This window comes from Falco cherrug, chromosome 1 (genome assembly GCF_023634085.1).
Source record: "Falco cherrug isolate bFalChe1 chromosome 1, bFalChe1.pri, whole genome shotgun sequence".
Taxonomy (NCBI): domain Eukaryota; kingdom Metazoa; phylum Chordata; class Aves; order Falconiformes; family Falconidae; genus Falco; species Falco cherrug.
In genome coordinates, this window is record NC_073697.1 from 97579363 (window position 1) to 97600533 (window position 21171).

At 52.6% G+C, this 21171-nt stretch overlaps 1 protein-coding gene across 11 annotated transcripts in view; it reads right to left on the reverse strand.

Moving 5' to 3' along the window:
* NCOR2 (nuclear receptor corepressor 2) overlaps window positions 1-21171 on the reverse strand; it is a 253677-nt gene that overhangs the window by 114762 nt on the left and 117744 nt on the right. For all 11 annotated transcript variants that reach the window (XM_055710891.1, XM_055710843.1, XM_055710884.1 and 8 more), the window contains 2 exons: window positions 15946-16125; window positions 9399-9512 (listed from right to left, as the gene is read on the reverse strand). In XM_055710891.1, the coding sequence (XP_055566866.1) occupies window positions 9399-9512; window positions 15946-16125 (294 nt within the window). The remainder of the gene's footprint in view (window positions 1-9398; window positions 9513-15945; window positions 16126-21171) is intronic.

The window sequence follows — 21171 nt, forward strand, 5'->3', positions numbered from 1 at the left end:
GTCTCACCGAAGGCTTGCTCTCCTGGGGACCAATGCTGGTGAAAGATGCTCTGGCAGCAGCGGATGGCACAGCCAGGGACCGATGTCACTGCAGGCCCTTGTGTACAATGCAATTAACTTTGTGAAAAAGCCAAGTATGTTCAGCTGCTGCATTTGCCATGTTTAGACACCTTAATGAGGCAACCCAGAGGCAAATCACCACAGGCAGAACATGTGGTGAATCAAGAAGAATGACATAATTTGTCTTGCATTAACCAACTGTAATATACACGTCTCCAGAACGGAAGATCAGGAGGGAAAGCTATTCTGAGCACGTCATAGCTTTGTACGTACACAAAGAAATACCTCTGTCTTTAAAGCTGGCCAATTAACACTGACACCCACTGTAATTGCTGATGCTCCTTGCTGCATTTATCAGATCATAGCAGAACCGTAATGAGCTGCCTGAAAGGCCACGCAGACAGAGGTGAGAGCTGTCGGCAGAATTGGGAAGGTCATATTACATCCAGCAGAAGGTTCTCACTGTGCTGGGGCCCATCCTGAAGGACACACAGATCCAGAGACACGCTCCCACCTAGGGAACCAGCTAGCCAGAAGCTCAGCTGGAGAATTTAGGCAAATGTCCAACTGTTCAGGCGCAAGTGCAGCCCCCAGCTTCCCCCACCACCACAGGACCTTTGCTGAAAACCACCAGCAGCCCATTAAATCCTTTTCTTTCCAAAGGCACATCCACCTAGGACTTGATTCCAATATTGATTTTGTTAGGAGTACATTTAGTGATTGACCCTGCGAGAAGGAAACCAGAGAGTTCATCCTACATCTGCTGAATAACCCTGCCCATGCCTGCAATCTCTTTCATTTAACAGAAGTAAATATATTGGGAAGCAAAATTACTCATTACTTCTGGTGAGCCATATGAAGATCCCCACTCGTTTTATATTCCCTCTGGAGCTCCACAGCAAGCAGCTAATGACCCCTTTTCCCGATTCGGTACAGAGCCCTGAAATACTCCTGCAGCACCGGGAGCAGCGGCGTTCGTGGAGGGACTGAGTTTTGCTCCCATTTACATCAGAGTCACTTTGCTCCGGTGGAGCAGCTCTGGGTTTGGAACAGCTCCGGGTTTGGAGCAGCATGAGCACACCACGGCGCTTCCGAGGGCAGCGTGAAGCACATTTAAGCATGACCCAGCTGAAGAGCAAAGCCCATGGTATACGAGCCCTGCATGTGCATTCTCACAGGGATCAAGGTGTCTCAAGAAGCACAGCTGAACCATGAGCCCCGATGCGTCGCACTGTGGACCTCACAGATGCCAAAGGAGACCTGCAGATGTGGCAGGCAGGAACATCTGTCCCTAAAGAACAGCCCCCTCCCCGGGCAGGGGCATGGGCAGGGACATGGGCAGGCAGACCGTGCTATTACCCCATCTCATGCTCCTCCAAAAGACTTGGAGCTAAAGATATCTTCGCCAACAACAAACACCTCCCTGTAGACTATGAAAATCTCCATTCTCGCCTAAAAAGCACTTGGCTTCCAAAGTAAACTCCAGCCCCTTGTTTTTCCTTTGAAGAAACTTAAAATAGGCTTGGGAGGGGGAAGCGGGCAGGAGAACAATTTCCCGGCCACGTGAGCTCCCGCGGGGATGACGAGCCGACCCCGCAAGGCAGCCGAGCATCCGAAACCAGGGAAGGGAGTGTCTGGGATTTTGCATAGGCTCTTAAAGCGAAGTTTAAAAATGGAAAAGGAGGAAACACAAGAGTTATTTTGAGAAAGCGGATCTGAAATTAGGAGGCGGCATTTTCTTGGACCGGCTCCAGCCATGGCTCCATGCAGCACAAAGCTGCTGCAGCTGAACCGTGCTCCCGGGGTTATTTATAGCAGCCCATAGGCAGCAGCGCTGGGGAGTGGAAGGGTTGGTGTTTGGGACCAGGCATGTCCTGCACGGAGATAAGCAGAGCTCTCCGAGAGGCAGGAGAGCTGTGTGCAGGGCGGCGCTGGCAAAAAACCCTGTCCCGGCAGCACAATGTCCTGGGGACAGGCAGAGATGCAGTAGTGGCGCAGCAAAGAGGCAGGCTGGAGCTGGATTTTGTTGAAAACAAAATGCAAGGAGAAGCGTGGCTGAAGTCAGCCAAAATCATGGAAACACCTTTCTACATGAAGCAGAAAGCAAACAGTCTGGGGGGATTTAAAAGCTCAACGCCGAGATCTGCTGGGACCAAACCACAACCTGGCAGTGCTGGTTTCCTGGGGAAAGGTTTTCATTCCTACGACCACAGGTACTAATTTTTTCCCCTGTAAACCTCCGCATCCTCTCTCCGAGCGCCAAACCAGCCCAGCAATGTGCCGCCCTCCCCACAAAGCAGGTGGGATGAGCCCCCGCACCGTGGGAAGGGAAGACACCGCTCCCCCCCTCCCCATCTCCCACAGCCAGCAGGGATGGGCCACCACCAGTGCTCTCAGCCCAACCTGGGAACCCAAGGATACGTCTCCTCCCCAGCTTCTCCTTGAAGCCAAACGTCCCTGAGCATCAGGGGACATCGGTCAGCCTCAGTGGCACGTGCCAGGCTCCCCTCTGCCAGCCCAGGGGCTGATGCTCTCCAAGGGTGCCCATGCGGGTGCCCCGCACAGCCCCCTGCCTCCCTGAGCTTGGCCAGAGCCATGCCCTTGCTACGCCAGCGGTGACAGAGCCAGCTCAGGCCAGCAGATGTGTGCAGCGGTCGTTACAAATGACTAACCACAAATAGCAAGAAAACTGAGGAAACGAGTCACATTGGATCCACGTGTCAACACCGGTCCCTGCCTATCCTGTGCGGAGCGTGACAAGCCGACTCATTTTGGTGGCTTGCCAGTCTCCGGCTTTGGCTAGCCATTGCCAGCCGGTTTCTGTGGTCACTCACACTCCATCCCTGGCCGAGGGATGAACCCCCGGCTGGAGCTGGATTTCCACTCGCACACAGACCCAGCATCACGTGCTGCTGTCTGGGAGGTTGCGATGCTGTTCAGAGGCGTGTTAAGGTTAAAGCAAGGTGCTAACAAGGCTCTGCCATTGCAAACCGTGGCTGAACGTTTTGCCATCGCAAACCTGCTGAAAACATTGGCATTGCACAGGCAGCTTTCAAGAATCAGTCGTGGCACTGGAGCAGTTACGGGAAAGCTCTGGTCACTCAAGCCCAGGAGCCAGAGCTGTGCCACGGGGTCTGCCCTCCACCCTCAGACAGACTGGGGTTGTCTGCACTTCTTGCCTTTATTTCCAGGACCTGAAAACACAGGACAAGGCATTATTTGGTCTGCGTTAGTTGTGGACAAAGCACCTATGTCAATGAACCTGCTGGGAACTCCAGATCCTGAAGCAGATGTTAAAAATAGACACCAGGACCATTAAAAAAAAACAACCAAAAAACCCCACTTTCCTTAAAATCCAAGAGAAAATGAAAGGATTCTCAATGACTCCAGGCTAAATGTTTCAATTTATCTTTTTGGAAACCTTGTTAACATGCAGAAGTGTTAAAGTCATCTAAACTCTGACCTTTCCAGTTTTCTCCAGACCACTCGAAAGCCCATTTTGCATCACCAAGCCAAGATGAGGCAACCCCGGAATAAAAGTTATTAGAAACAAAAGCAAAACAAACGAGGCCTTTTCAGTAGCTAAATACAAAATGCCCCCCCCCAACACACACTACCACAGAAACGATAAATTCTAAAAAACCCTGCAGATTTAATGCTCGAAAGCGGTTTCACTGATAAGGTTTTATTTACTGCACTAGCTCCGTGCTGACGATGCAGGCCTGATTCTTCCCTTTCTAATGTAAATCAGGAGTTCATAGAAAATCAGAGTTATACAGACATAAAACCCCCATGGGATCTGAGTCACACTCAGTGCCTTTGAGTAGTTAACGGCTAGATTATACTTTGCAATACTAAAAGTGTTCATTTATTTATTCTCTTATTTATGGATGGGGCATTAATGCTTTATGAAGGTATTTGAGGAGGGTAAACGGATAGCTGGGAACACGCTCCGCACAGACACAACAGCAGGTGGGGGTGGGAAAAGTTCAAAACAATCCTTTGAATTCCAATTTTACAGCATAATGCTGAATTTATAGATAGATAGCTGTGCCCTTTTGAAGGAACAAGCACAGAGACAGAAAACGAATTAAAATTTAATCTTATTGATTTCCACCAACTCAATCCCCAGAGCGAGGCAGACACCGCTGCCTGCTTCCCCTGCCTGCGCTGCATCAAACGCAGTTTTTCGGAGGGCTGACAGCAGAGCAGGGATGGGCTTGCGTGGCCGCTGGCACCCGCAGTGTGCCAGAGGTAATGTGGGGAGACCCATCCCAGCCCTCGCCACGCTGCGGTGGGTCGCAGCACGTGGCGTCCCCTCCCTGGCACAGCAGCAGAGGGCAAAGGCACACTGTGTCCTGATGCGACCTCTCCCTCGCCAATAAATGAGCTCAATGTTTTAGAGGAAAGCTGACGCGCGCTTGTTTGCAGGGATGGGTCTGACACAAGGATGGAGGCTGCTTTTTGGCTGCTGGTCCCTGCCTGGCTCTGATGCATGGCAGGGCTGCAGAGAACCTTCAGCCACCCGACCGGGCTTGCAGAGAGCTGGAGCTGGGTACCTGCAGGCTCCACATTCTCACCATGGTCGGAGAGAAGGCGTGAGCACGTCTGCATGCATGCGTGCATGGTGGCCAATGGGGGACTTTGGGGACAGAAGGAACTCAGAGGAGAATTCACCCAGCCAAGTCAAGGTGGGCTGCTGGCACGGGCAGGGCGGCTGTGGCGCAGCTTCCTCCAGGATGTGCTGACAAGTAGGGCTCAGCCAGCCCAGCATCGGCACAGAGAGCAATGCGGAGCAAGAGCAGTGCTGCCCTCCTCCCCGTGCTTAGCAAGGGACCTGGAAATTTCCACTGAAAGCACAAAAACATCTTCAAGCTCAGGTATGCTCAATCAATTTCAAGGGAAAATGGATGCAAGGAATCTTGTGAACAGCCCAGCGGAATAAAACCACAGCTAAAAATACACACAGGTGATCTGCCCTGGTTATGGGGATCTGAGGTGGAAGAAAGCACTGTTCTCTTGATACAATAACACATCCCAGAGGGGCAAATTAAAGCCCGCAAGGAGGCTGTGCTACACAGCTGCCACCCTAGAGATGCCAGACCCAGCAGGGATCAGCTTCCCCCACAGGGGAGACACTAAAGGTCGCTCAAATGATTTAATTTAGATCTCCAACGCCTGCATCGCTATCAGTCTCTAGCAGCAACCGAGATGCCCATCACAGTCTCATTTCCCCGGGTAGCTCCACACCATCCTGCCAGCATCCGGCTCCTGCAGGAGGTGACGGGGACTGCTCCCCACTGCACCCTCTGAACAACCTCGGCGATTTTAGCACCCATCACTGTTTTCAAACATCCTTCTGTCTCTTCAAGGACTAAAAGCACTTTTGAAAATAGGACTCATGCTTCTGAAAATGCTACCCACTGATTATTCTGTTTAGTCTATGGATAGTCCCACAAATGTTAACTTCCATCCTCATGCATCCTTTCAGAAATGGTGCATTTTGCACTCACAGTTGAAATTTTGGCTTGAATACAAGCCTGTGTGTTTTTCTGTTACACTGCAAACACTTCCCAAAAGGTACTTCTTTGGGTGCAACTTCAAGCTCATCTTTGGCAAAAAGATAAAGTGGTTCCAGTCAGCACACATCCAGGGCAGGAGGCACCTGGATCCTGAGTATCAACTGCCTCTCTACAACCCACGTCTCCCAAAACCTTCCCACATGCAACCACAGCCTCCCAGTACAGGATTTCACCACAGTTAAGAGCAGCTTCTCTCTATTCCTCCCCGCAGCGCAATCTGTACAGTCCACTTTTTTTCTGGAAATCAATTACTTGTCCAGCAGAGTGTAGCAAGAGGGCATTACAGGTCACGTTTTCCACAATTATCCTCTCTGACGCTGAGTAACTTTTCAAATTGTATGTGTTAAATAGGTCACAAGAGGGAAAAGCAGCGTGATGGGCGTTCAGCATCAGCTGAATTTTGAGAAAATCTGATACAGGCCCGCGCTGACCTGCATCCCAACCCTTCATCCATACCCAGCGCGGCAGTGAGAAAAATATACGGACTTCCCTGATAACCATAAGCTAAAATTAGAAACCATTCACCCCTGCAAAGCCACAGCTATCGCCAAAAGGAAAGTAGGTCACAGAATGGCTGGCTAACTTGATTTTCTGGCAGTTCTAGCTGCTCTGTCCTCACATAACCTCTTCTCTCCCATGGACCATTTTTGGTGTCTCCTTTGTTCAGGGTATAACTGCACACAGTGTGCAACTCCGGCACAGCCTGGCAGGAGCGGTGGGAACGGGCACAGCAGCTCCTGCGTGCTCGTGGAAGCACAGACCCACGGTTCATGAAAAATTAAACTAGAGCCAGGCGACAGCCCCTCCACGAAGCGCGCTGCCTCCCACCTGCTCTGGGATCGGCACAAGCGCTGGCTTTCTGCCCCTTCCACAATACTGCTCTTTAAAGATCAGCTCAGCCTTTGCCAGCTCTTCTGGGGCGCTCTGCTCTCCCGCCTCTTCCCAAGGTCTAAATATCCTCTTTTTATCTGTGTTTCTTACCATGCACTGCTCCCTCCAGCAAGCCACAAGCCGAGCGAAGGGAGTAAATCAGGCTTTTCCTCCCTTTGTGCACAGGCTGGAGCCCCGGCTCAGCCATTACAGCCGCTTTTCCTGCAAAGCAGACCTTGAGGCATCCAACTTGACCGCTTTTCCACAGTACAGAAGGGGCAGAAAGGCCTAAAATTTGGCTCAGTGACTTTTCCCACTCTAGATCAATAAGTCTTTATCTGGCTCAAAGCCCTTTGCCTCCTACCAATTCACCTGGCAATTAAGTGTTAAGCTGCAGCCTGGGGCTCTCCCGGCATTCCACTGACAGTTGGGTACACCCAGAGGGTCCGCTGCCACCAAGCCCACCCAGAGCAACCTGACATCCAGCTACAGCCACCCTTTTCCACCCATGATCCTAAGTGACATTGCTCCCACGTCCTTTCCACTTCCAGCTTTCCTCCCCCAGCCCCAAGAGGAGGAGCAGTCATCACCAAAAGGCATCCCAAACATGTCCAACAGAGACGAGAGGCTGCAAGCTGAGCTTGGGGATGCCCTTTAGGAGGACAACTGCATCATAGATGCCGCTTTTGTTACTTAAGGCAAAGGCAATGCTGTTGGGAAGGCTCAGCATACCCTCCCCTTGCAGCCTGCAGCTCAGCATCTCCCCACCATGGTACTTAAAAGGGTCCTTCCAACACCCGGCCTCAGCCATTGCAATCAGCCAGCAAGGCTCTGCCCACCCTCCACTGCCCAGGAACAGATCATGTCTTCTTCAAGGAGGAACTTCCCTCCAGCCTGCTATGGTTTCTATCAAGCAGAAGGGAAGGGTAGTTTGGTTTGAGTCGCCTACCCACAGACGGGCTTGCTTACACGCTACTCGCACGGGGACTTTACAAGAAGAGGGGAAGAATCATCATTTACCCATCCCAGAGATCATGTGGACACGAACGTGAAACCAGATTTGGAATTATGCAGACATTTGGTGTCAGACATGACAAGCACCCACCTGGAACAAGTGCACTGTATCGTGAAGGTCAATAGCACAACGCTCCCGGTACCAGGCTGGCTTTGAGGAGCAGCGTAACTGGGAATGGTCAGGCACGGTGACAAATGGGTGCCACCAGCTCTGAGCACGGTGCACGACACTGTCCCAGCTATTATGGCCGTGCCTTTCAAGCAGAAACGTGGAACTCTACGCTCGCTCTCTGCACTCTTTGGCACCACCCATGGGACAGGGCAGCAACCCCCAGGGTCTGCCCCAAGTCACGGCAGAGCCTTCGACAGCAGATTGTGTCTGTTGCAGAGAAAGTGATGGGACACTCGGGGAGACGGGAGGGAAAGGCTGACCCTGCTGCTGGTGTGGGCAGAGACCAGAGGTGACAAAGCAGGACAAGGGTACAGCAGGACACTCAGCCCTGAGCCAAATCCAGCTAAGGGGGACTGCTACGACACAGGCCACTGGAGATGCAACGGTTGAGGATCACCTTTCCTCCCTGCCTCAGCACCACCACCCATTTCCTTTCCTTGTAACACGGTCCAGGCACGCGACAATATCCAAGGAGGATGGGGCTCAAAGGAATAAAGAACGAAAGCATTTGAGACCTTTTTTTTGCACCTAACCTCTTGCAGAGGCGGCACAAGCCATCTAGCCCAAGATGGGGAGGGCACTTGGTGGTGCCACAGGGAGCACGGCTTTGAGGAACGCGGGGCACCTGCCCCCAACACCCAGTGTCTGTAAAGCTCTCACCAGCTGGCACTCGCTAACGCTTCAAACACGTCAACCTCAGCCTTCACCCACTTGCACAACAGACCATGCCAGCACTGGGTTTCCTATTGCTCAGGGACAGAAGCAGATGGAAAAAGGAAAAACCAGGAAAATTGCACTGCCTGGGAGCGCAGGGTATGCATTTTTTTTTATTATTAATTTTTTTTTTCTTTTTAGAAGTCGGGCACCTGGATTTCTGCAGCTCCCAGTGAAATCGCAGGCTTCGCAATTCAAAATAATTAGCGACTGGTAGTTTTCCTTTTATGCAAAATCATCCTTTTCATCCAACACCTAAATGAAAATGAATATGCTTGATTATCTACCAAAGGGCTCAATTTCCTAGCATCGCTCCGAAGCACACAGCAAAATTCATGTCTCCTCAGGCTGCTATTACAGGCAAACGGCTGAGCGCAACAAATGAGCGGTCAAGGCAAAGATCCAGAGCCAGGGATGCCAGCCTGACCTTTGCTAATGCTATTTACAGCATCAAATATCCACAAATCCAGCCATGGCTGCATCCACGTCCTTTCTGCTCCAGTCTGGGGGGTCAGGGGCAGCCAGGAGAGCTCGTAGCTGACCTGCCAGTATTGAAGCATCACGGCTGGGACCCCTCCATCCATGCAGCCCACCCCACCACGCCAAAGCCCATCCTTTGAAGCAGCTTTCAACCAGGTTCACTCCCAGGGGAGAAGATGAAACAAGCAATTTAACAGACAGGGCTCTGAAGCATCTCCTGAATGCTTCAAATCTAAAGCTGATCGCAGGACAACCCCCCCCCCCCCCCAGGCAGGTTCTTCGGAAGCCATCTGTGCTCAGTCCACACGGCAGAGCAAGCTCCTCACAGCTCAGCCCTCTGTCGTCACTGTCCCTGACAGGGCTCCATCTACCCACCTCCCACGGCCTCCACCCCAGGGGTCTTATCCCAGGGGAATCCCACACCTACCCCTTACCAACCTCCCCGGCCCCAGCCAGGGTGGCACGGCACGGTCGCACGTTTGTACTTCCATCTTTTCCAGACTCACCCTGTTCTCGTCGTAGATGATCTGCACCAAGCTGCGATGTTTGGACTCGATAGGAGGGGGGGAGATTGGTTTTTCAGGCTCTGGTGGTTTGGCTGCTTCTTCCTCCAACTGTTGCTGTGGAAGGAGAAGGGGGAGGAGGAGGGTGAGTCACAGCGAGAAACGCAGCCGTCCCCATCCACACAAGACTCTCTGCGGTGCCACGACTGAGGCAGACCCTGCCATGGCAGAAGGCTTCCCAAGAGACACGGGCAGGCTCAGGCTGTGGAGGGACAGGGAGAGGGAGGAGAGCTGCAGAACATCCCCTGCCACGCAAGCGCAGCACTGGCCTGCCCCAGGCACCCGGCCCCAGGCTGGTGGATCGGTGATTTTTAGGCACAGAGGATGAGGACCTGCCTTGAATGAGCCTCCTGGAGAGGGCTTGAGGGTAGAACTAAGGATTTTAGTGGAAATCCTTACAGGGAACAGCAGCTCCAGCCCAGCTTCCTGCTGCTCCCTGCCTCCGGAGCTGCTGCTGCGCTGCAGGGAGCGGTGGAGGAGCGAGGGGCGAGTAACACGGCTGCTCTCCACCTTCGGCTCTACCTTGTGATGCTGTGGTCACAGGAGACACCTCAGGATGACTGTTATCAATGAAATGGCTTGTGCACTGACTGCCCATGCACCACGCAGCCAAACGAACCAGTAAGCAGAGCACAGCAGGCAGCAACACTGCGAATCCTGACGTCCCTGGTCAGAGTCAGCCCAATGGGACATGTGGCAGCTCTCCGGGCCAAGGTGAGAGAAGCAAAGTGCTCAAGAGGACAAGCCTGAGCTACAGGACGCCCTGCAGAGGACACCATGGTGCTTAGACATGGGCCACCAAGGTACCCTGTGGTGAATTTTCACAGAGAGACGAAGTGCTCCGGTTGCAAATGCCCGCGGCAGGAGCATGCCACGCGGCTCCGGCTGCCCCAGCAGGCACAGCAAGAACTTCTGAGGGCACTGACACCGCATGAGCTACCGTCCAGCCGACGGCCATCATGCTCTCCTGGAAAGGTGGCTTTAAGATTCCTTCCTCCCTTCACACAAGACAAGCTGTCCTGAGCAGAAACCACCAAGTCCAGGCTCTAACCAGAGGAATCCCTGTAGGGGCGGGACAGCCATCACCCAGGTGATCCACCCTCATAGACAATATTGCCAAGAAGCTCGGGTTGTTGGCTCTTTGGCTTTCTTACTGTCTTTACTGCATTGCCACAGCTCCACGTTTCATGGAACCTAGGCTTCGAGGCGCAGCAGCTGTGTGCAAAAATACCACGTGCCATCCCCTCCAGCTCCGTGTGCCTGTCTGTGCTGGGACAACACAACCCAAGGTGCGCGTCTCACCCCCAGCTGCACTCCCACTCACAGCAGAAACATCCAGGAGTCCAAAAGCTGCTCCACGAGCGTGCCCACCACATCCCCACCGCACGTGCAGCAAAATGCAGCCAGCCCCAAACCTGGCTTGAATGCCAGCTGCCCCCGTGGGAGATGGAAAGCAGGAAGGAGCACATCCACGTATGCACCTTCAGAGAACACTCATCTTCAAAGCACTCCTATCCATCTGCGAGCTGCTCAGCCCACGGCAAACTTTAATTATAAAGCAGTGGATCTAAGAAAGTGCTCTTGAGTATCACTGCGGTCAGCAGGTATAGCTGATATATGACCTGCACCTCCGGCTCTCCCGACGGGTGCGAGGCAGGAGGAGACATCGGAGCCCTTCCAGTAAGTTGGAGGAACTGCCCAGCCACTAGAGGAAACAAGGGATTTCTCCAGGCTGCTCCTGGGGCCACCAGCTCCGTGCGAGGAGGGAGAGTACACGCCACGCACGGCAGCTGCGGGGCAGCACAGGCACGGGAGAGGGAGCGGTTGTCAAAAAACGCCTATGATTTTTTCACTGCTCAGCTCTGAACCTCCAAATGCATTTTTTTTTCTCCCAGCGGCTAAAGCATCCCCTGTTGAAGCAAGGGGAAAATCAAGCATCTCGTACTAGGAAGAAAATGCACCTAGGACTGAGAGCAATCGGCTTGCACCAGAGGTGAGCACACCACCGTCCTTCCTCCCAGAGACAGCGGTGACCGGTGGCCCAAGAAGAAGGTGGGCACCTATTCCTCCTTCAGATCATCTCTACTCCTGTCGATGAAACCTTTGGCAACCCTTGGGCTGTACGTAGGATGCAGTCCAAGAAAACACTTAAGCACCCACAGAGGTCTGCTGGCTTGGCTGAGAAAACTCACAACCCTTAAACTAAATGTGTTTCAATGGATGAAGCAACTCCACGCTGTGGATGCCACTCCACCTCCCTACAGGTGGACATCTCTTCCCATACAGGGAAAAGCAGTAGCACAGGGAACACCAAGATACAGCCAAAAAAAAGCGGCCATTGCCAGCTGGAGCGGGGAGCAGGCTGTGGCAGCGGCAGGACAGCCTGGGATCCACACCATGCCATCAGCATGTGCACCTTGGGGTCTTACCCTAGGGGTTACTCCAGCCACATGTGAGAATGGCCAGGAAACAGCCAGCTCCGACCACGTGCACCCAGGAAGGGGATGAACCTTCCCCAGCACAGCAGGGATCCAGCCCTTCCCAACTACCACGAGACACACTACCACAGCACGCTGGAGCCTCCAACCATGCACGGAACAGCCCCAAAGCTCCCTTCTCTGCTCAACCATGGCTGTTCCTCGGGTGGCCCAAATCCCAGCACCCTGCAAAGGGAGCAAGAGCTCTTTGGGAAGCCGTGGCTGAAACCACAGGCTGCAAAGCAGTTCACAGCAGCAGCCCTGGCGCAGACACAGCGCTTCCAGGCATCTGCCCGCTCATGTTCCGTGTCCTGCAGCACCCCATCACACACCTTCACTCCCAAAGTGTGGGATAAACCCCAAAAAGCTCCAAAGAGCGAGCCACCAAAAGGGATCAGTCAAATCCTCTACCTCTCTTGGGCAAATATTTGGGTAAAAATAAGACAGAAACTTGGCTACATTGTTCTGGAAACCCACAAAAATTCTGCAAAGCGGTCGGGTATGTTGTAAGTGATTTCAGACAAGAGGATTTGATGGCATATCAGGAAATGAAAGTTTGCCAGTAAGTGGAGGCTCATTAAAAGCAGCTCGTTAAAAGAAAAAATACAAATCTAATTATAGCTGAAATACAGTAGAGACTTAAACTCTACTCTCTATGGCATAACACCGTACGGTTGTTAAAGGGGCAGACGCTAGAGGTAAGGATGCGGCAGGGGCTGCAGGCAGCACACCTGAGCGCAGCAGGTTCAGCCCGCGACAGCTACCCCTGGGAGCTGTGGGAAATGGCAAAGCAAAATAGGTCAGGGTTCCCAGACACAGACAAAATGGATTTCCTAAAGGTCTGCCACAAAAGCTAGGCTGGATTGTGACCTTTACAGGGAGAGAAGCGGGATGAGAGATGAGTCTTGACGGCTCCATACTCTCTCCCTCCCTGCTCCCAGCAGTGGCTGCCCGAAAGCCCCCTCCTCTCCCCCAGTGGAAGACAGTGCACCGATGCTGAAGGGATGCAGGATGCCATCATTAGCCACAGCCCCGACTCCTACAGCATCCACACATCCATTTCCAAGTGGGAGAGGTGCCCTCTCCAGGTAAGAGTCCCTTTGGCTGGACCACAGCCTGCAGAGGGGCCACTGCAGCAGGAAGGTGGGTGACATTTCAGGAAGACCCTGTCCCCATCCATACCAGCTCCTGTGCCAAAGGGGCCTGTCTGATGAAGCCAAGGTCATGACACATGCCCCCAGCTGCCACACCACCTTCTGCCAGGCAGCCACCACCCGGGTACCAGCATGCTTCACCGGCCCAGTGGAGAGGAACAGGCTTCCAGCCACAGGGCATCTCTGAAAACCACTTCCAAAGAGCCGAGGGGGAAACAGAGAAAACTCAGCCAGGAGATAGATGGAAGGGGGAACCCTGAAGCTCTTCCACCCAGCTGGCTCCACCTCCATCACCAGGTGGGAGTGTTGTACTCCCAGAGAGTCCTTCGCTGAGCTTGGCACCCAGGAGGCTCAGGCACCACTGCGGAGAACAGCCCAGCAGTTTTATTCCTCCTTCAGATCCCCAGTACCGCTGCCAGGAATAAATGCATAAGGATTATCCTTCCCTGTCAGGAAGAGGGGGAGAGAGGACTCAGCAAGAGATTTAAGCGCATATGGCGCATGAATGAGCGGGGGACGGCTGATGGCAGTGGCCTTCTGCCAGGGGTGCGCAGGGTTTGGGGATGGTTTCTCAGCTTACTGAAGACGTTTGCGTCTTGTAAAGTCCAGGCAGAGCCCTCCTTGACATTTCTGGAACAATCAAAAAGGGAGAAATGGTGTGTTTGGGTTGGTTGGGCTTTTTTTTTTTTTTTGCACAGCTTTTCCATACAAATGTATTTAATTACCCTGAGAAGGCCTCCCAAAGACAGAGGGGAAAAGCATTAGGATATTCCGTCTGCGTACAATTTCTCCCCTGCTCCGCCGCCCGTTCCTGCAGGAGCGGTATCTGTTTCAGGCTGATTGCTTTCCCTCGCTCGTCTTTCTCCTGCGCTGACAGCTCAGATGCACAGATGGACAAAACGTTCCTGGAGCATCGCAGACAGGAACCATGACACCCACACCCCCCCCAGCCCTGAAAATGCTTCTTCCCAGATGTGCTGGCTCTGCTGGAGGACCAGGCTGGGGAAGGATCCTGCTGGAGCAGAAAGGAGGCCATGTCGGGGAGGGCAGGATTTGCTAGCAAATGACTTTGCCACCATGTGCCAAAAAGAAAAAAAAAAAAAAAAAAAAAAAATAAAAAGGAGGGGAGGGGGTGGTTTTACTGCCAACAGCCACTTTCACCTTCTTCCCCACTCAGCAGAGCATTTTTGTGGGGAAGAAGAATCGTAAAATTCGTTCAGAAGGAAGAAATAAAGCAACCAAGCAGCCAACAATAAAAATCCCATTTCCTTACGGAAGGACAGCTTGATTTTAACAGCAAGGAGCATATGCTGCTCCCGTCAGCTTCAATAGCAGCTCCTCAGCATCTCTGAAAAAAGTCAGGCAGTGGATCGGCAGAGTTGTCAGCCCTCCCAGCTGCCATGAGAGGGACCTTCGCTGCTGTGCCAGGCACGCATCCCATGCTGGAAGCCTTTCCCCAGGGTCGGAAATGACCACGGTTCGCACCTTCTTCCTCAAATGTGAACTAAAGACACAGACCGGAGGCCAGACTGCCAGCTGAGGAAGGACACCAACATTTTCTCCGAGCTTCCTAGGAGGGAGAGGGGAAGGACTGGCTTCACCCAGCTCCCAACAAAGCCAACGAGGAACCTCTGTGGTTTCCATCGCTCCATATGTTCCTTTGGCCTCTGGGAGCTGGCACACAGGGCTGCTTCCTTGCACCCCTGGCACAGCTGCTTCTGCTGACTCTTAGCTCCCTCTCCCTAAGCACCCTGATACCTCTGCAAATAAAAAGCAATGCACACTGAAAAAGGTTCTTCACGTTCATTAAACCATATTGTTTGAAAACAAAACCAAAACAACCTCCTTTGCCTTGCAAGAAAGAAAGGGATGGTATCTGGTATGGGAAAATACAGATCTGATGGGGAGGAAGGTCAACTGCATAGTCATCCTCGAGGAGCACTTGCCCCATCTGCCTGCCCAAGCAGAGGTTTTGCTCCATTCCCAAATTCCTGCTGCACAATCCCCAGGAGAGGTCCTTCCTCTCAGGCAGTTTGGGATTAGCAGCCATCAGGGAGTTTACAAACTGGCCCCAAGCAAAGGAAATAAAACAATCAGTAATAGAGGCAGAGAGAAGTGATTTGCTTTAGGAAGTGAAAGCCTTTAAGTCTGTGGGTTTTTTCACAGATGTCCCCCAAGGTTTTGTCATATTAATCTCTTAATGGGTTTATGGTAATTGTATACATGGCAACAACGAGCGGGCAATCCTTCTGCTGGGTAGTGCTCCTGAGCAGGGGTAAAGCACTAACCAAGAAGATCAGATACAAATCCCTGGCTCAGGCACAGGGCGGGAGTGGGACCAGATGCCGCTCACAGCTGCAGAGCTGCAAAGCCCCGGAGAAGGGGACTGGCTGCACAGGAAGGGCCATGAGGACATCACAGCAATGTCTTAAACAGCCCAGTACTACAATAGTGGCAGCCACAGCACTGGGGAGAAACAATTGCTGGAAAGGAAAAAGAAAAGCCCATGTGCTAACGCTGGGCTGTACAGACAACGCAGGCAACCCAGGCTGTGCTTTCAGCTCTGCCACTGACTGCTTGCACGACCATGGGCAAGTCACCGAGGACAGATTTCTCTCCCTTCCAGGTGCTCTGGCATGAAAAAGGGCCCACCAGCTGGGTTTCCAGAGCTCCCTTGTCTTGCAACCCACAGCTCCAAGCAGCAGCCACCCGTGCCATGACAGGCAGCACAGACACAGACCACACTGGTGGCACTGGCACTGCCACTTCCCCTCCGTGGACATGCACGGGCAGGGACAGGACATGCCACAGCATGCAGAAGCGAGGGCGCGTGACACCCTCTGGACCACAGCCTCTTACCTGCTTCTTCTTCAGCTTGGAGATCTGCTGCTCCACCATGGTGATCTCGCGGTCCACGCGGTCCATGTTCTGAATGAGCTCCTCCTTGGACAGCCGGGCCGGCAGCAGGTCCAGCTCGGCGTCAGGGTGAGCGGGGCTCACGGGTGACACGGGCTCCAGTTTGCCAGGCAGGCCACGATCCTGGACAGCATAAAAACAACCAGGTCAGCCCTTTCCAAGGAGACTTTGGATCCTTCTCTCATCCTCCCATGCCAACTGCCACAGGTCCCCGGCCCATTCCCAGCCCTCTGAGACACTCACACCCCTCAAAACACCTGCTAGACCAAACAGGGCCAGCTGCCAGATCACACCACCACAGCACTCCACAGCCTCCAGCATCTCCAGAGAGCACCAGGTTAAGTGTCCTAGGGACAACACAGCAGCTCTTCCTTCTGCCAAAGCCTCAGAGGCTTCAACCACCTTCAGTGTTACCCACATTCCTACAGGATCAATAAACCCATCCACATTCCGGAGCTCCCAGCAGCAGCGGCCCTTCACATCTCAGCAGCCAGCTCAAGGCTACATCTTCTTTGCAAAACTGAGGTAGCTACAGCCACCTCCTCCCCCAACATAGCCACAGCTGCGCTGGAGAGAAGAGCAGCATCAGCCATGCTGAATGAGAAGGGGCTATAAGGGCAGGCCCTAGGAGGAAAGAGGACTCCCACCTCCTTCATGGAGGTCCTCCCTCTATCTTTTGATAAATTCTGGGGGAGCTGTGAGTGTTGGATGTCAAATGCATCCATCCAGAAAGAGAGAGAAAGGGAATAGGTGAGGTCAGCTGAGACAAAAATAGATTCAAGTGGTGAAAATCAGCTTTTTGCAAATGCCAGGTAAAAAAGCTCTCAGCTCAACAAGACCCTTCGGGTCAGAGACCAGACAGATCAGTATAACCTCTGTGGTATCACAGGGAGAAGCTTGAATGACCATGAGCTGAGGGTAGAGGGAAAACACATGAAAACATTCAGCTTTGCCTCCAGCAACACAACAGCTTTGCTGAGCCCCACCAGCTGGCACCCCAGGAGCATCCCAGAGCCACACCACCTCACCGGCACACCACCCTTCACCTCTCCAGCTCCAAAGGAAGGTGTCCATTTCCTGCAAACACAAGGTGCATGCCTGGATGAGTTTGCCCACCACCGATGAATGCACCGGGGATGAAGCAGCTGTTTAATAGCCACCGGCCACACAGATGGGGATCACGTCACACCAACAGCCTACCCTGACCCAGGACACTCATCTCTGGCAGCTACCCAACATCTTAATTAAAAGCTTATCTATCCATTTGCTTAGTGAGTGGATGGATTTCTTTTCCTGGAGGGGGCAGAAAGAGGAGCTGCGGCTTCATTTGTAACCATAAACCACTACCAGGCTGGGCAGCCAGTATGCTGCAGCTGCTGGGGAGCAGGGAAGGGAAGGAGGGAGGCGAACAAGCGGAGAACTTCACACAGCTTCGCTACCTTCCTTACAGCAGCCCTGCGGACAAAGCTGTCATTGTTCTGCACCAACTGGTGCTAAGCATCCTCCCCTCCACGCTGGCTCAAGGCCACCGGCGAGCAGCCAGGGGCACCCTCCCCAGGCTGGTCCTCCTGCGGGACGAGGGTGGCACGATGGAGCTCGGTGGCACTGGGACAGTGTGGACCCCTCTGCGCTCCTCCATCTAGCAAGGCAGGCTGATGCTGGCCCTGGGTTGTTTGCTGGCTGTGTTGCAGCTCATGCCAAATGTGGTGAGTGTGTAGGTGCCACCTTGGCACTGTTGCGCATCTCAGTGACATCTGCTCACCATGAAGCAGAGCCACGCAGGGTGGTGTCCACCCTGCTGCTGGGGATGAAGCACGGCAAGCTCCCTCCTGGGGGGCTGCACCCACAGCCCAGCAGAGCCGCAGGGGACCTGGCTTCCAAGGCAGTCCCTGCCTGGTGGGGCTGTGCTGAGATGAGCTCTGCCCTGTGTCCTCTATAAGGGGTGGGACATGTCATCCACAGCAAAGCCAGAAAAAGGGGAGACAAAAGAGGATGTTTCCCAACAAAGCGGCCATGTCCCAGGACACCAGCATCCTACACTGGTGCCTTCCTCCTCTTGCCCCCTGCTAAACCCTCTTCTGGCTGAAGAAAACACTAGGCAGCCAGGGAGGAACCACTGCTGCAGCCTGGAGGCATCAACACCCTTCCCACTGCTGCCATCAAGGGACCAAAATCGAAGGAGCAACCTGAAACCCCTTCCTCAGTGTCCCGCCTGGGGCTCAGCCACAAAAAGGCACCAGAAAGCTAAACAGGCTGTTTCCAGCATCCATTCAGGAGAGAAACCACAAGAACATCAAAGCTCACTGGAGAATCCCAAAAAGCAGATACTGGCTTTATTTACTTGCCCAGCATTAGACACCAAAAATGGTCAGTCTGCTGCAGCAGGAAGGCTTTGCCTTCTCTACAGCCAGGTTGGTTTGGGGGGTTTTTTGCTGGGTTTTTTTTTTTTTTTTTGGTTTGGTTTGGTGTTTTTGTTTTGTTTTGGTTTTTTTGAGGGGGGTCGTGTCAAGCCAAGAGGAGCAGGACAACCACAAGAAGCAAAAGATAAATTAGGTGTTCATAAAGTCTTGTTCAGGTTATGGCAGTGGCTAGTAGGTGCAAAGGTTTTTATGAAGGAAAGCAAGCTACCTGCCAAAAATGCAGGGGAGAGACCTCTCTGAGCACAAGAAACAGAAGACACTATCTCACGTCTGCCAATATGTGAAATAGGGCATCTTTAAACTCCTACTTGGCCCAAAACCTTTTTGAAACCTGGTTTCTGATACAGTTTTATCTTTTTACCTTGCAGAATCTGACATAAAATAGCAGCAAAGCCAAGTATGGGGAATAGCTGGAAGTCACAATACAAAACCCATCATCATCTAGCATTAGGAGATTATTATAGCAATAGAGAGAGACCATGTCCCTGGTCTTCAAATAACTTGACACTATCATCTCACAAGCACCTCTCTAAATAAAGGAAACAACAAGCAGCAAGAGGAAGGAACAAGCAAAAGTGAAGGTAAAAAAAAAAAATCACCTTGCCCTTGCAATAGTGAAGTCCAAAAGGCAAAGCTCCCAGATTTACACAAGGCACAAAGAAGCCCTTCTTCTAAATCACAAAAATGGGTCGCAAAGAGGTTTGCAAAGACTGGGTATCTAATGGATAGAGATATTTCAGCTAGTCCTCTGTTTCCTAGCACTCTCAAGAAGCTGCTCAAAATATATTCCTCCACTTCAGATAGTATCATACCCAGGCTCCAAACAAGTGCATTGTGAAACGTGAAATTCTTCTTATTAACATGAAGTCACAGACTTTGAAACCAGCATGAGCTGGGAGAGCTGGAATAAAATCCGCTGGAGGGAAGAAAACAATTACTGCATTACTCAAGTTGATATTTTCTCAGTAATTATACTGTTTCCATGTGATTTGTTTTTATACACGGCTAACAGCTACTGTAGTTCCTGTTTATCCCTGGCCTTATTATGTGATTTATATCATGACAAGGGTGGGCGAGCGGGGGCAGAGGCTGCATAAACCTTCTCGCAGCAAGAGGAGATGCTGGCAGTGAAGAAAACAATTATCACTGAGGAGTTATTGAAGAGCAAGGCCAGGCTTGGGGGTGGGTTTCTTCTACACACTTTTATTCCCAATGCAGATGATATGAACAGAGCAAGCCTGCTACACACTATTAGGCAGCGGCTTTAAAAACACGGGAGAAAGAAGGGGAAGGAAAAGAAGCCAACTGTCGATACCCTGAAGAGCCAGTAAGTAAATGCAAAGCCCTGCCTGCAGCCACACCAGCAACCGGGTACACAAGGGAAAGGACAGTGGGAACCCCAACCCTGCCCCAGGACATACCAGAACCTGCACCAGACCATCACTGCCTCCTTGTTTTGCACCATCAACCCACCTTGCAATGCTCCCAGGGACCTCGTGGGAGCGGGTGGGATGGAGAAGGGTGTCCGTGCCACCCATCAGCCCAGCCTCTGTGAAGGGTAATTTTGCTCAGCTGCCTCCCACCCTCAGGAGCTACTGCTCTGCTCCATCTGCACCTAACTCACTGCAAAACATGTTTTGACCTTTCTGATCCCTTGACCGCAGCGGCTGCCTCTTCAAAACCATGCTGGTAGGGCTTCAAAGCCCACAGACCCCCAGCCAGCGCCTGCACAGCACTGGCACACACCAAGCCAACAGTGCTGCTTGCTTGGGACAACCCTTGGGGTCTCTAGCACAGCACCACGGCATTTGCCCTACATACTGTCTCCAGTTAGTCCTGGTCCCTCTCTGCCTTCCTAAACCAGCTCATCAGTGACGTTCCCCCACCCAAGCCCAGGACAGAGATTCAGGGATGCCGACGTCACCTCTTCCACTGTCTGTTCACTTTCTAATTATCAGCCGGCAGCAGCGTTTTCTGCTCGAGCGCTGGGAGGGATTAAGAGGTGTTATCTCCAATTCCTGTCCGCTCGCACATCTCACCATCCTCGCAGGCTAGAGAAGATTGCCAAAGCAGGCAGGACGGGCCGGGGCTGCTCAAATTAATTCCTCCCAATAAAACCCCACATGGTGGGCTTGCCATCAGGACACCTCCATCACCCGAGCCTCTCAAGGCAACACAGAGCCAGCGAACACACCAACACTCCCAAAACCTCGACCGTGCGAGGTTGTGCTACACGGCAGGGTCCTCCCCGTCCCCAACCCACGGCTGAGCAGCATCGCACCCTCCAGCAGACGCAGAGCCCCAGGCCTTTCCCACACACCCCGCGATAAAAACAGAGCAGGAAAAAAAACCCAGGAGAGCCAACACCCCACACCTCCATCCATCAGGTTTTAAGGTCAAAAAAACCCCTGCATACAAAACTCTTAAACAGGCCAAATATAGAGCAAAGGACTTCATTTTTTAATTGGAAAATTGTCCAACACATTCTGGTGTATCAGCAGCCCCAAGACGACAGCACTGACAAGGGGGAAAAAGTCAAAGGGGCTGAAAACTAATGTCTCATTTCCCCAGAGAGACGCGCAAGTACGAAGCCGGAGAGCCTGAGCAGGGAAAAGTACATCGAGTTATTGCACTTCTTTTGTTCGTGACCATCTGCTGCGCTAATGGCTCTTTCAGCAGCCCAACCCTTCAAACGGGGTTTTAATTCTTAAATACTGCTGGGCTCGGGCGGGCTGCGCCCCACAGGCAC